The 16,141-nt window shown below is 45.9% G+C and overlaps 1 protein-coding gene across 1 annotated transcript in view; it reads left to right on the plus strand.

Annotated features, from left to right (window-relative positions):
* Positions 1-5,840: 5,840 nt before the first annotated feature.
* KDM5B (lysine demethylase 5B) overlaps positions 5,841-16,141 on the plus strand; it is a 199,517-nt gene continuing 189,216 nt past the window's right edge. Inside the window, exon 1 of the mRNA XM_026655093.2 lies at positions 5,841-6,022. Coding sequence (XP_026510878.1) covers positions 5,885-6,022 — 138 coding nt within the window. The 5' untranslated portion in view covers positions 5,841-5,884. The remainder of the gene's footprint in view (positions 6,023-16,141) is intronic.

Consider the following 16,141-nt stretch of genomic DNA (forward strand, 5'->3'; position numbering starts at 1 on the left):
CAGGCAGCAGGGAATGGGGAGGATGGGGGCAGGCAGCAGGGAATGGGGGAGCAGGTAGCAGAAAGCGGGGGCAGGCAGCAGGAAGCTGGGATGGGGTGGGCAGGCAGGCAGGCAGCGGGAGGAGGGATGGGGGAAGGAGACAGGCAGCGGGAGGAGGGAATGGGGGCAGGCAGAAGGAATAGGGGGGACTGGGGAGGCCAGGCAGTGGGTGGGGGGAGGCAGGGAGGGGGTAGAGGCAGAAAAGAGAGAGTGGGGCGGCGGGGTGCCCCTCAGCACGGCGGCTCCTGTAACGTCCAGCTCCGTACCGGCTGCGGGCGGTGGGCGGGGCAGAAGCGAGGCTGGCCTGGGGGGGGGGCGGGCTGCCCCTCCTGCCACCGAGGCCGCACACGTGTGCTACGTGCAGCGACTGCTGCTCCCCGGGGTCCTAGAAGGAGTTTCCACGTCCTGCATCCGCCCCCGAGTGACGGGGAGGGGCGCCCAGGCCCCGCTGTCTGCCCCGGGTGACGAGCCTGTTCTGGGGGTCTCAGGGCCCTTTGGCCAAGCAGAGGGGAGCCCACACTGCAGGACAGGGGATGGGCTGTGTGGAGAGAGGGGAGCATGGGCTTGGGGTTCTGGGGAGCTGAGGGCATCCATGTTGTGGGGGCCCCATGGGCTGTGTGGGATGCTGGGGGTGGGGGCCCTATGGGCTGTGCCAGATGCTGGGGGTGGGGGCCTCACAGGTTGTGCAGGACGCTGTGGGGCCTCACGGGCTGTGTGGGATGCTGAAGGAACTTAGTTGTCTTGGAAATGTTTTCTGTGTGACGTATTCTGTGGCCCTTGGAAGGCTGGCAGGACCCCCTCACTTTCCCCCATTTCTGTATAAAAGGACATCTTCCATGTGGCATGACCTTGCATGTACAATTAATTTTCTTGAACTCATGCAACTCTAGGGCCTGAGTGTGTGTCTGATTTTGGGCCCTTACTCCCAGAAAGGACTCTCCTTGCTTGGCTCTGCAGCAGACTGTGAGCACATGGCCTGGGGAGAATCTGCTGGACAGCTGGAGCTCCAGAAGCCTTGTCCCTAGCACAGCAGTTCTCAAATTGTTGTTCAGGACCCCAAGTGGGTCGGGACCCTATTTTAATGGGGTCACCAGGGCCATCATTAGATTTGTTGGGACCCAGGGCTGAAGCCCTAACTCCAGCCCCACCTGGAACGGCAGGGCTCGTGCTGCTGCCCTCTCTTCCCCCCCACCCAGGGTGGCAAGGGCTCAGGCTCCGCCCCCCTCCCCGGGTCATGTAGTAATTTTGTTGTCAGAATGTGCAATGAATTTTGAGAACCCCTGCCCTAGCACCATCATGTTGCAGAATCAAAAGTCAAATGTTTGTGCACAGCTTTACAGTATTCCCATTAAGTGAGAATCACATTTTCTGCTGTGGGAGGTGGAAGGAGCAGGAGAGGCGCCAGTGTTTTTGCCGCCCTAGGCGACAGCACTCCTTCTCTGAGCATTCGGCGGTGGGGGTCCTTCCGCTCCGCATCTTCGGGGCACTTCGGCAGCGGGTCCCGGAGCGAGTGAAGGACCCGCCACCGAATTTCCGCCGAAGACCCAGAGCGGAAGGACCCCCCGCCGCCGAATTTCCACCGAGGGCGGCAAAATGCCCCCCCCCCCAATCCTGCTGCCCTAGGCGACCGCCTAGGATCGCCTAGTGGAAGTGCCGGCCCTGGGAAGGAGCAGATAAAAGTTCTGTTTGGATGGGGAGTCCCTTCTTGTCTTGGGGGAAGGCGCAGACTCTATATGTGGGAGTCCAGCCCAGAGGGAAATGTTGCTCTTATCCCTTTTCTGTTCTTGCTCTGTCTATCAGGGATGTGGCACTTTCTAACTGAATTCTAACTTCTAGCTGAATGTTCCCTACCCTACAGGAGAGCACAATGGCTTCTCTCCTATCTAGAGAGCCTCACAACCTCTTCATCCACAGCTGAGCAGCAGCTCAGGCAGTCCCCTGTTCAGACCCCATCCCCTATTGTTCCAGGGTCTCCTACTACATGCAGGATAGGTGCCTGCATGGACAGCAGCACTGCTGGTGCTTTCCCTTCTGCCATGCAGCAAGCGTGCTGGAAATACATAGTTCAACTTTGCTGCGGTTTCCACTTTCCTCGCTGCACTGGCTTGAGCCTTTGCAGAGACAATGAAACCGACTGGGGCTCCCCCTGTGACGCTGCTCCAGCCCCTAGCCTATCCCAGAGAACAGAGAGGCTCTTTAAAAAAAAAAGTGCCGATGCTGGGGTGGCTGTCAGCTGTGGCAGATCCCTCCGCAGATGTAAACATACATCATAAAGGGAGAAAAGGTGGTTTAGAGCCCCGTGAGGCTGCAGTTGCCTGGATGGAGCTAATCCACAGAGGCTCCTAGGGAACCCCTTTAGCAGGAGAAGTGAAGGGAATCTGTAATTGCAACAGTTCCTAAAGTAAACACCCCCCAAAACAAAGAAAAGCCACGATCAAAGTCAACCACCATTGTTCACTCAAATAGAGAGAAATGCTACCAATGTTGTGATAGATTCATAGACCTTAATGGAGTACAGTCCTTATAAATCAAGGGGATGGCTGCCTCTCAGGACTAAAGATTCTTCTGCAAAGTCTTTCAGCAGCAGTCTGTTGCAATTATAGTCATTTAAAACTAAATGACCAAGTGGGACTCTTACCAAAAACAGAATGAGGAACCAAAAATGGAATACAAAGTACAGTGCAAGCCCCAGAGAGGAGGAGTGCAACCAGTGTGAGGGAGGAGAGTGAAACAGAGAGGTGCTTTCTGCTCTATATCCAGACTACAGGGAGTGCAAAAAAACAAGAAAACAAAACCCCTCCAATTATCAGAACTGAGAGGACATTCCATTAAAACATGATGAAGAAAAACTGTGTATATTCCGGGGGGAGGAGGGGAGAGATGAGCAAGCCTCACACTACACAATGGACAATAATGACAAATAAACAGATTACCCACATATTGTATGCCTGAAACTACATTTTGCAAGTCTAGTGTAGTTTGTGATTCCAGTACCAAATTTTGCTTTGTATTGGCTCTAATGTCTGTGTTTTAGAGGACTAATTCTTTGGGGCCAGGAACCATATCTTTCTTCAAGTTTCATACAATCATAGAAACGTTAGACTGGAGGGGACTTTGAGGAGTCACCAAGTCTAGCCCCTGCACTTTGGCAAGACCAAGTAAACCTAAATCATCCCTGACAGGTGTTTTTCAACCTGTTTTTTTAAAAACCTCCAATTATGGGGATTCCACAGCTTCCCTTCAAAGCCTATTCCAGAGCTTAACCACCCTTGTAGTTAAAAAGTGTTTCCTAATATCTAACCTAACTCTCCCTTGCTGCAAATTAAGCCCATTACTTCTTGTCCTACCTTCAGCGGACATGGAGAATAGTTAGCCACCATCCTCTTTATAACAGCCCTTAAATGTATTTGAAGGCTATCAGGTTCTCCCTTAGTCTTCTTTTCTCAAGGCTGAACCTGTCCAGTTTTTTAAATCTTTCCTCATAAGACAAGTGTTCTAAAGATTTTATCATATTTGTTGCTATCCTCTGGACTCTCTCCAATTTATTTGTATCTTCCTAAAGTGTAGTGTCCAGAATTGGACACAGTACTCCATCTGGGACCTCAGCAGTGCCAAGTAGAGTGGGACAATTACCTCCTGTGTCTTACATACAACACTCCTGTTAATACATCACAGAAAGCTTGTTGACTCATATTCAATTTTTGACCCACTATTACCTCCAGATCCTTTTCAGCAGTACCACCACCTGGCCAATTATTCCCCATTTTGTAGTTGTGCAGTTGATTTTTCTTTCCTAAGTGAAGTACTTTGCACGTGTCTTGTTGAATTCAGACCTATTCTCCAATTTGTCAAGATCGTTTTAAATTCTAATCCTATCCTCCAAAGTGCTTGCAGGCTCTGCCAGCTTGGTGTCATCTGCAAATTTTATCAACATACTCTCCACTCCATTATCCATGTCATTAATGAAAATACTGAATAGTACCAAATCTGGGACTGACCCCTGCGGTAACCCATTAGATGCTCCTTCCCAGTTTGACACTGAATCATTCATAACTACTCTTTGAATATGGTCTTTCAACCAGTTGTGCACCCACCTTAGGGAAATGTGGTCTAGATAAAATTACAATAGTTTGCTTCTGAGAATCTCATTTCAGACTTTGCCAAAAGCTTTATTAAAATCAAGATATATCACATCTACTGACAGGTTTCAGAGTAGCAGCCGTGTTAGTCTGCATCCGAAGAAGTGGGCTGTAGCCCACGAAAGCTTATGCTCTAATAAATTTGTTAGTCTCTAAGGTGCCACAAGTACTCCTGTTTTTTTATCACATCTACTGCTTCCCACCTATCCACTAAGCCAATCACCTTGTCAAATAAGGAAATTAGGTTGGTCTGGCATAATTTGTTCTTGACAAATCCATGCTGGCTATTCCTTATAAACCTATTATCCTTCAGGTGCTTACAAATTGATTAATAATATGCTCCAGTATCTTTCCAGGTATCTTCAGTGTAACCTGGCCTTATAAAACCTGCATGGAGAGCAATGCCAATAAGATGTAATATCCTCATGACCAGAAGTTCCTTCAGAAAACACTAGTGTGTCTCATTTCTCTCTAGAATTGTGGCCTTGTCTACATAGGCAAATTGCACCAGTTTAGCTTAAATAATTTTTAAAACCAATTTCATTCAACTGGTGCAAACCCCTGCATAGGCACTTATTTCAGTTTAAGAATAGCTTATTTGGGTTTACCTAGAAGTTCTTAATCAGTGTAAACTAAACTAAAGAAAGCCATTCCAGTAAGAGTATCCACACTGATGTTTTTACTGGTTTAACTAAATCAGTTTAAATTTACATCTTAGGCCAAGTCTACACTATCACTTACTTTGGTATAATTTACATCACTCAGGGTGTGAATAAGCCACCCCCGAGTGATGTAAGTTACACTGACTTAAGCACTGGTATGGACAGTGCTATGTCAAAACAGCTACTGCTGCTTGTGGAGCTGGCATAGAGCATCTTCACCAGAAACATTGCAGCTGTGCCAATATAGTGCTTCTAGTGTAGACTAGTCCTTTCTTCTGTACGCAGCCCTTATACTATCAGAAGCAGGCTCCTTTTTGGATTTGCGTGAGTCTATGCCTGTCATATTGACAGTTTGTCTCTCTCACCTACAAAAGTTGGTCCAATAAAAGATATTTCCTCACCCACCTTGTCTCTCTAATATGGGGGGGGGGGGGAGAATCAGATATCTGGGAGAAACTGAGCTCCAGGTGGAAGCAAAAGAAATGAAACCCTGCATGAGGATTGGGAGTAGCCCCAGAGAAATGTGGCCTGTACTCTGTGTTCTGGAAAGAACCCCAGGGCTGGACAACAAATGGGTCGGTCTGACCATGATCTGGGGTCCCAAGTTATAGCGACTACGGCCTCTTTTAGGGAATTATTTAATACTGCATCAAACACTGAGAATGGAGGGGCCTCTAATTTTTATAACCCTCGTAGCTTGTACTCTAATGTGAGCCGCAGACCCCTCTACAACAGACCACGTGTACGTGTGAGTCCTCACTCTGTAAGAGAGGGGCCTTGATGGGGGGGGGGGTGAGCACCAGGCACCCCATGGCCTGCGGATGGGCGCCCCAGGCACAATGGGGGCGCGGGAGCCTCTGGGCACGCTCTCTCCCCCAGGCGGAGGGGCAGGGGGTTCGTCACGGCGCCCGGCCGGCCGGACTCTTTTCTCTCCCGGATCGGCGGAGGTGCACGGCCCGTTCTGGCGGCGCTCGGCAACCAGCGTCTGTTAGAGGATTGTTTGGAGGCAGCTGGCTGAGGAGCTGCCGGTGCCCCAGCCCGGCCATGGCCGAGTTCTTGCCGCCGCCCGAGTGCCCCGTGTTCGAGCCCAGCTGGGAGGAGTTCGCCGACCCCTTCGCCTTCATCCACAAGATCCGACCCATCGCCGAGCAAACCGGCATCTGCAAGGTGCGGCCGCCGCCGGTGAGTGCCCAGGACCCGGCGCCGCCCGCATGGCGCCGCGAGCGGAGCGGCCCTTTGTGCGCGGGCCGCGGGGGGCCCAAGGGGACCCTGGGGTCGGGGGGGGCGAGCCGAGCCCGGGGAGTCACCCTTAGGCACGGCGCCCGGCCCGCTGGCCCCAGCGCAGGGCTCCGGCTGGCGGAGAGGCTCGACCGGACAGTGTGGGGGGCCCCTTCCCGGCCCCGCCGAGGAGCCCGCGCTCCCCACGCCCCGCCGACCCCACGCGTGTCGGAGAAGTGTCCTCCCGTGGCAGCCGGGCCCAATGGCGGTTCACGGCAGGGCCGCGGCCTGGGGTTGCTTGGCCCCGGAGCACAGGCGTCAGGAGTGCGGCCGTGAGGCGAACCCCAAGCTGAAGCGAGCCGCCCGCAGACGGGCTGAGCGGTGAGAACTCGTCAGTCGCGCCTCAGGGAGAGGGGCCGGGCGAACTGGCCTGCGGCCCGAGACAGCCCCTTTCCGTTCAGGCTCCCGCCTGGAACGGTGAAAGTGACTCGAGAGCCTTTGTTTTCATACCTGCCGAGAGAGCGGAGCTCGTCCCAGGGAGGGAGGGCTCCGCTTTCACCTCCTGTGAGCAGCCAGGCTGGGACGGGGAGACCTGTACCGCTGCTTATCTACGAAAGTTCCACCTCGGCCAGATTCCTGGTGATTGAACCGCTGCCTTTAGTGGAACTGGAGCAGTCACTATGTACAGACCTAAATGAGGCAGCTTGTTGGGTGTTGCCCTCCATGTTGGCATTGTAGTGTGCTAGGGCTGTAGCTTCCTCTCTTTGCCTTTTTCGGAGTCCAGAGTGGCATTTCTGTGGCTATACTAGAGGTTTGGTTTAGTTTTTAATATAGTTACCCATTGTTTTAACTTGAACAACATGTAACTAACTATTCAGCATAGAACTTTAAATTGTATCTTTTTTTTTTATCATAGGCAGACATGACCACCATTTTAGAATACAATACATAGTGGGAAAAGTAGTAAGTGTTTATCACTATATACGTGTAAACTGACACTATAACATGCCACAAAATGAGCCTGTAATTTCATTTATTTAATTGAATAGTTAACATTTCCCAAATTTTATTGGCTATACTTAGTATAAAAAAGTTTGAAGTGTAGTTCTAGTCATAATCCTTGTTTTTATGTAAAACCGTGAACTAGAATTACTTTGGTGAGGAGGGTCTTGTTGAATAAAGATTTAGCTTGATAAAAGTGGGTGTACATGGTCTTTATTTTGAGGAAAGTGTTCTTATCCTAAAGGATAAGGTGGTACAGGTATCTTGAAATAGTTAGTGACAACAACAAGAAGAGTGCTACCCTGTTTATTTAAGTGATCAAAAGAGTTAAATCTCGTCCAATAAGAGGTGAGGATAAAAACACATTTTTGTGGACTTAATTTCTCTGCACTCTGAGTATCACTTCTGAAATTGTGTCCAGAGTTGTATATGTTTCAGTCCAACTTTTTGATCATACACTTGGAATTCTTAAACATTGAGTTGAAATAAAATGAAGTACCTTGCTGTATTTTATACACTGAGACTAAAATAAGCTGCATTGTACAGTAAGATCTACAGATAATATGGTCTGTTGGAAGAGGACCCACAACATGCGATTGCATGCCTACACACACACACACACTTAACTCAGTAATTAGTGAAAAAGGGCAAAAATGTGTAATTACCTGTGTGCTGACTTCATAATTGAGGTTATAAAACCATCTTCATTATCTCCCCCCCCCCCAATTTTGAACCTCTCCTTTTGTGTAGAATAATTCTCTCTGGATGGATATGGTCAACTATGGTTCTCAGCAACTGATCAGAACTGACTTTTTATATACCCTTTTCAAAGAACCACTCTTCAAAACTAATTTATATGCTGTTTGCTTGCTAGTATAGAACAAAATTAATAGTAAACAGTTTCTTACAAGCTATGCTCCTTAATGGAGAAGTCAGAAATAGATGGGACCTCTACAGGCTAAAATAATTAAATGCACCTTTGTCCCCTTGCGAAGGAAAGATACGTTTTCAGTTATCTAACCCCTCCCCCCCCCTAAAAACCACACCAAAAAAGCAAAATCGGACTGATATTGATTATATGAATGACCATATATTTCACTGGCTTTTTGATGGGAGTTCTTTGAGGGGATCAGCAAATATGTGGACAGGGGTGATCCAGTGCATACAGTGTACTTGGTTTTTCAGAAAACTTTTGACAAGGTCCCTCACCAAAGGCTCTTAGGCAAACTAAGCAGTTGTTGGATAAGAGGGAAGGTCCTCTCATGGATCAGTAACCAGTTAAAATACAAGAAACAAAGGGTAGGAGTAAATGGCCAGTTTTCAGAATTGAGAGAGGTAAAAAAGGTATCTCCCAGGAATCTATACGGTGGCTAGTGTTCAACATATTCATAAATGATCTGGAAAAAGGGTGAACAGTGAGGTAGCAAAATTTGTAAATGATACAAAATTACTCAAGATAGTTAAGTTGTAACCAGACTGTGAAGAGTTACAAAGGGATCTCGCAAAACTGGGTGACTGGGCAACAAAATGGCAGTGTTCATAAGTGCAATGTAATGCATATTGGAAAATATTATCCCAACTATACATACAAAATGATGGGGTGTAAATTAGTTGTTACCACTCAAGAAAGAGATCTTGGACTAATTGTGGATAGTTCTCTGAAAACATCTACTCAATATGTAGTGGCGTTCAAAAAAGCTAACTATGTTAGGAACCATTAGAAAAAGGATAGATAATAAGATAGCAAATATCATAATGCCTCTATATAAATCCACGCTACGCCTATATCTTGAATATTGCGTGCATATATACCTATCTTAAAAAAGTATATTAGAGCAGGGCAACAAAATGATTAGAGGTATGGAACAGCTTCCCTATGAAGAGAGATTAAAAAGACCTGGAATATTCAGCTTGGAAAAGAGACAAGGGGGGGGGGGGAGGAATATGATAGAGGCCTATAAAATCCTGCATGCTGTGGAGAAAGTGAATAATGAAGTGTTATTTCCCCCTTCGCATAACACAAGAATTAGGGGTCACCTGATGACATTAATAGGCTGCAGGTTTAAACCAACCAAAAGGAAGTACTTCTTCACAACGCATGGTCAACCTGTGGAACTCATTGCCAGGGGATGTTGTGCAGGCCAAAAGTATAACTTGGTTCAAAAAAGAATTAGATAAATTCATGGCTATTAGCCAAGATAGTCAGGGATACAACCCCATGCTCCCCCTAATCCTCTGACTGCCAGATCCTGGGACTGATCACTTGATGTTTGTCCTGTTCTGTTCATTTCCTTTAAAGCATTTGGTACTGGTCACTGTCGGAAGACAGGACACTGGGCTAGATGGACCATTGGTATGTATATTCTTATGTTCTTAATGTACGTATTTAGAGCCAGGTTGAGAACAGTGGGAGGTCCTGATTTGGAACACTTCATGCCTAAATGGAAGCTGCGCCTTCACGAAAGTCTGGCCCCCATAGCTGTTGTTTATCCTAGATACTTGAGCCAGTCAGAGTACCAGTAGTACAGTGTGCCCACACTATTTTAAGGCTTGCTTAAATGCCTATAAAGTCTCTATTCAATGCTATTTCTAATCCTTTTTCTGAAAATAGAGTCTGGATGAATGCTTATTCCTAGTTCTTCCTGAGAAAGTGCTGAAGCATTTGAAAAGCTGTCTGTTCCCGGTCTACAGTGGTGTCACCATGATCCTGCTGATCTCAGAAGTAATAGGATGTGGAAGAGTTTTTTCCCTTAAAACCAGGATATTTGTTAGCCTTTGTTGGTTCTTATGGCGTAACATGCAGACCCTTCCTTGAGGTGAAATAAATCCCAAGAATGTACACAGTGCAGCAGAGGTTGAAAACTAAAAATATCCAGGTGGGTGAGCCTCTCTGAGCCTTACCTGCATTCTTTATAGGTTCTGTCTCCCTGGCTCACACTGAGGCAAGCAGACATCACTGCCTGCCAGCGTCCAAGATGAGCATGGAATTCATAATGCAATCATTAGTCTTGCATCCACTATCACTTGTGTTGCACTTGTGGATAATCATCAGTGGATGGAAGAAGGCTTTTGGGTATGAGTCATAGCCAAAGACTGGTGGAACCTAGTTGTAGTTGTGATCTGGAATGACCAGAATTGGCGGCATAACTTCAGGGTCAGAAAGGAGACGTTTCTTTACCACTTTTGTAGACTAACTCTCACATTTCAGTACCAGATCACAAGGATGAGAGCTCCCCATGCTATGGAAAAGAATGGTAATTACAGTGGAAGCTCTCCACTCGTGATAGTTACTGGTCTTCTGGGCACCAGTTTGGTGTTGATAAATCCCTGGCAGGTACTGTCATGGTGAAAGTTTTCAGGGCAGTACATAGAGCTTTGCAGGGGATGTGATCAAGATGGCCAGTGTGTCAGAAATCATTGAGGGATTAAGCAGTTGAGAGCATGGGCAGCAGGTGTAATAGACCAGGGGAGGCTCTGCTGCTGCCGCCAGACCCCTGGTTGTGGGGTTTTGGGGGGAAATTTTGTTTTATTATGCCCCATGCAGGTTCCGGGGCAGCTGAGGAGGCGGTATGTGCTATTCAGCTTCCTGGGTTCATCCATAATCTCCCTGGACTCCAGAGAGAATATGGATGAACCCAGGAAGCTGAATAGCAAATACTGTCTCCTCAGCTGCCCCAGAATCTGCATGGGGCATATGAAAAACTTCTTCAGACGAAGTGTGAGGCTTTTCCCCGCAGCAGCTTGAAGTCTGGGGAGGGGAGGCACGGCTGCGGCTGTCCCGGGGCTCCTTGGGAGGTGGTGGTGGTGGATGGGAGGGTGGGACTTATGGCTCTGGCCATGGGGGAGGGACAGGGGGTCTCGGGGCTCTGGCTGTGGGGGGAAGGTTGATTGAGAACCATTTTATCTCAGGAGTATATTTTATACCGCCTCCCTAACAAGTCGAATCCACCAACAGGCAGGGGTACTACCTTATGGCAATGCTAGAATTCCCCGAAACTCTGGGTTTTCTAAAGTGGTCAAAGGGAACTCTCTTCCTTCCCCCCACTCCCACCAGCATTGACATTAAATGTAAGACAGGAATGAACCTCCTGGGTCATGAAATGCAGGCCCCTGTTCTCACAGGCAAGCCTGTTAATTGATTGTGTTTTGTTTCATTTGTAATTCAGGGTGGCCCTGCAATATCTACATTTACCATTGTTGACCTAAATTGACTAATTTAGCAGTGATTATGTTTTCCTGCTGCTTTTTATATAACATGGAAAAGCAAAAGTGAAGTTTTCTGTGAACAGTGGTGTGCTGAGGAAGCTGTACTGGCATCAACCTATGCACAGGTAGCACAGCTTGTAATTGGTGTACTGCATAAATTAGAAATGTGTTGCTGATATATTCTCAAAGTAAGGATGGGAAAATAGGATACAGAAGAGTGGATTTAAAATGAACTAGTATTATGTTATATGCTGTGAAGTGGTGAGATTTCTTTTTTATGCGTTTGAGGTATGCTTTATTTATCAGGCTTTTTATTTACATGGTGTATACATTTAAGGAGTAGAAACAATGAGGACTCCTTGTGGCACCTTGGAGACTGCCCAAATAAATTTGTTATAAGCTTTTGTGGACTAGAACCCACTTCATCAGATGCATGGAGTGGAAAATACAGGAGCAGGTATAAATACATGAAAAGAAGTTAGTTGCCTTACCAAGTGTGAGGTCAGTCTAACGAGACGAATCAATTAATAGCAGGATACCAAGGGAGGAAAAATAACCTTTGAAGTGAGAGTGGCCCATTTCAGACAGTTGACAAGAAGGTGTGAGTAACAGTAGGGGGAAATTAGTATTGGGGAAATTAGGTTTAGGTTTTGTAATGACCCAACCACTCCCAGTCTTTATTCAGGCCTAATCTGATGGTGTCCAGTTTGCAGATTAATTCCAGTTCTGCAATTTCATGTTGGAGTCTGTTTTTGAAATTTGAAATTACCCGCATGGCCCCACAGTATGCCAACATTTTTATGGCTGACTTAGAACAACACTTCCTCAGCTCTTGTCCTCTTACGCCCCTACTCTACTTGTGCTACATTGATGACATTTTCATCATCTGGACCCATGGGAAAGTAGGCCCTTGAGAAATTCCACCGAGATTTCAAACAATTTCCACTCCACCATCAACCTCAGCCTGGACCAGTCCACACAAGAGGTCCACTTCCTAGACACTACAGTGCTAATAAGCAATGGTCACATAAACACGACCCTATACTGGAAACCTACTGACAGCTATACTTACCTACATTCCTCCAGCTTTCATCCAGACCACATCACATGGCCCATTGTCTACAGCCAAGCTCTATAAGACACAACCGCATTTGATCCGATCCCTCAGACAGAGACAAACACCTACAGGATCTCTATCAAGAGTTCTTAAAACTACAATACCCACCCGGTGAAGTGAAGAAACAAATTGACAGAGCCAGAAGGGTACCCAGAAGTCATCTACTACAAGGCAGGCCCAACAAAGAAAGTAACAGAACGCCACTAGCCGCCACCTACAGCCCCCAACTAAAACCTCTCCAGCGCATTATCAAGGATCTACAACCTATCCTGAAGGATGATCCCTCACTCTCACAGACCCAGGGGGACAGGCCAGTCCTCGCTTACAGACAGTCCCCCAACCTGAAGCAAATACTCACTAGCAACTACACACCACATAACAAAAACACCAACCCAGGAACCAAACCCTGCAACAAACTCCGGTGCCAACTCTGCCCACATATCTATTCAAGGGACATCATAGAATATTAAGGTTGGAAGGGACCTCAGGAGGTCATCTAGTCCAACCCCCTGCTCAAAGCAGGACCAATCCCCAACTAAATCATCCTAGCCAGGGCTTTGTCAAGCCTGACCTTAAAAACCTCTAAGGAAGGAGATTCCACCACTTCCCTAGGTAACCCATTCCAGTGCTTCATCACCCTCCTAGTGAAAAGATTTTTCCTAATATCCAACCTAAGCCTCCCCCACTGCAACTTGAGACCGTTACTCCTCGTTCTGTCATCTGCTACCACTGAGAACAGTCTAGAGCCATCCTCTTTGGAACCCCCTTTCAGGTAGTTGAAAGCAGCTATCAAATCCCCCCTCATTCTTCTCTTCTGCAGACTAAATCATCCCAGTTCCCTCAGCCTCTCCGCATAAGTCATGTGCTCCAGCCCCCTAACCATAGTGTGGAGCCCAAAAATTTTTTTGAATTTTTGCTGATATTATGTATATTTGTACTCCAACTTAGTTTATTCTATTGTGGCTGTAATACTGACATGGTCAGGCAAACAACAAAGGTATATAGTCACCTGAAGATGCAGGTAGGCACCTAGTGGGATTCCAGAAGCACCTAATTTATATTGAAAGTCAATGGGAGTTAGGCACCTAATTTGCTTAGGCACTTCTGTAAATTGAAGTAGGTGTTTCTCTCTTTAGGTGCTTGGATACCTTTGTAAATCTGGCTTATAGCCCCCAGTCTTCTGGGTTGAATGTGGATTTCCAGAGGGCATCTAGTTCCTCTGTATCATGCAAGGATTGTAGATTGCACTGGCCTTGAACATCTCAAGTAATGATGGTTTCTGTGCTAACAATGACACTTTTAATTACTTTCATGTGTACTTAAGGCCTGATCTTGAGAGGTGCTGAGTACCCTCAGTTAGATACACTGATGGTAAGTGTTCTATTAAAAGCCTTGAGAGAGATGCTGGTAGATTGAAGTCTTTGGGAGATGAAGGTGCTCAGCATCTTCTAGTTGCTAAGAATACATTGCGAAACTGAAACTTAAATTTATTCTCTTTCTAAAACACAATTGTAAATCATTTTTAAATAGAATTTTAAATTGAACTACAAAATCTCAAACGTTGGTTTTTTTTTCATTTTAACTGCCCAAAAGTCAGGAAATGAAAATTTAGGCATTAATAGTAATTTAGCACAATTACGCAGCCAATATTTATTATATACACCTAAACATTCATGATTTAGACATTGGAAAGCAAAACAGGAATAGCAGGTAAAAGAATTATTCCTCTAAGAACCTTAATTCTTATCTCATTTGTTTAGAGCATTTAAGTCATAATCTTAACATCCCATTAGTGTAGGTATTTAAACAAATTATTTCCCCCCCAGTAAATGGGAAAATCCAAAATAATGGGGGTTGGGGAGCTCACAAGTGCATCTTGAATGGAAATGCTCAGGTTTGTGAAACTTTCGAGTACATTCTTAATGGAAATTATTGGGTCTGAGCAGTTATATAGAACTGCTGTTTTCAACAGCAGGGTTTAATCCACATGAGTACCTGTGCTGGAGAGTGTCTCCCTCTTGTGGTTCTGCTTCACAGGAGCATAAGATTTTTGTATCAAAATAAATAACCTTTAATTCTACTTTCAATAAAGATTTTTGTACTTTAATTTTCAGTAAATTCTGTTTCAGATCATACAACTTGTGTGTCAGGACAAATAGTAAATTTAAATTGGATTAAAAAAGTATACAAAATAATTAGAATTGTTTCAACAGCTGGAGCATTCACTTCATTTTCACAACACCCTTGAAAATGGATACATATGTACTATTATCCCCATTTCACAAATTGGGGAAACTGAAACCAAAAGACAAAGTGATTTTGCTGAAGGCTATATAATGAATCTGTGATAGGATTAGGATTCTATTCCTCGCTCTTAATCCTGTACTCATTTCTCCAGACTTGCTAAGCATCCAGATTCCTTTGACTTCAGTTCTGTCTGAATATTTCTGGAAATCAGGCCTCAGGTGTGTCAAATTGGATACCCAAAAAGGAGGAATGCCCATTCAGTGGCCACCTATAGAAAATTTTGGGTCAGGGGATTTGTCCAGCTTCATGTATGAAGAACCAGATATAGAACTGAACTTCTATTGGGCGGAGGGGCATTCAGAGCCTTGTTTTTAGCCTTCTGTCTCCACCTGTATCCCCATCCACCCCATATACCCCCACGCCCCCTCCTCTCTCTTTCACTGCCCCCTCTCACTCCCCAACCCTGCTCTCATCCTTGGCCTCTTTCCCTCCCCATCCTCTCTCCTCCTCCCTTCCCACCCCCAAATCTTTTCCCCTCCCCCCTTCCCAGCTGGGTGATTTAGGCAGCCCCTGGAAAAGTGTATGAAAAAGTGTCTGAGTAGTCAAGTGTGCGTGCATGCATGCATTGTGTGTAAGAGACTGTGTGCTTTTATGTAGGGAGGTGCTTGTATTTCTGCATGTGTGTATACCTGTGTGAATAAAATTTGCAGCCTACTTTGACTTTTATTCCTTTTGCTGGCTTGTGCACAAAAAATGATGACCTAAAACGTGTGTATTCATTTCATAACAAGTTTTTAAAAGAGAAGGGAACGCTTAAAAAAAAGTATTATTTCTTAAAAAGTTAATGTTGTTGATCAGTAATTGCAGAAGAGCCAATGTATCATACATTTCTCCCTACCTTTGTCTAACTACATTATAAACTTTGTTACATAAACTTTTTATGTGTATGTCCAGCACCTACCACCCTGGAGCCCTGATCTTAGTTGAGGTCTCTAGGCACTAAACAACAATTGTAATAATAAATAATGTGGAAGTGTATGTGTTAGTGCATGCTAACTGCATGTAGATGTGGGAGTCAGTTTCTACAGATTTATAAATAAATCAGTTGTGCATTTCTGTGGTTGTGCTCTATGGATTTGTATTTGGGCTTCAGGAGTTGGCCTTTAATGGACCCATTGCAGCTATGATAATATGTGGTCCTAATTCCACACATAACTTTAGTGAACAAAACACATGGAGCTGGTTATGAAAAATGGGAAGAGGGGAGGGAAAGAACCATGAAAACCTATGTGAAATTTCATTTTTTAAAAATTACCCTTTTTGACTATTTTGCTGCCCGTCTAGCATCCTGTAACTAATAAAACCTGAACTTAGCATAATATATCTGTCAAAACAATAAATACACCAGTTTGGGCCGTGCAGTGAAAATGAGCATTTGAGAGAGGCTGGGGGAAAGCAAGCGACCGGGGGGGGGGGGGGTGGGGGGGAAGGGGGGGGGGGGGGGGGGGGGG

This window comes from Terrapene carolina, unplaced genomic scaffold (assembly GCF_002925995.2).
Source record: "Terrapene carolina triunguis isolate 2854851 unplaced genomic scaffold, T_m_triunguis-2.0 Scaffold195, whole genome shotgun sequence".
NCBI lineage: Eukaryota > Metazoa > Chordata > Testudines > Emydidae > Terrapene > Terrapene triunguis.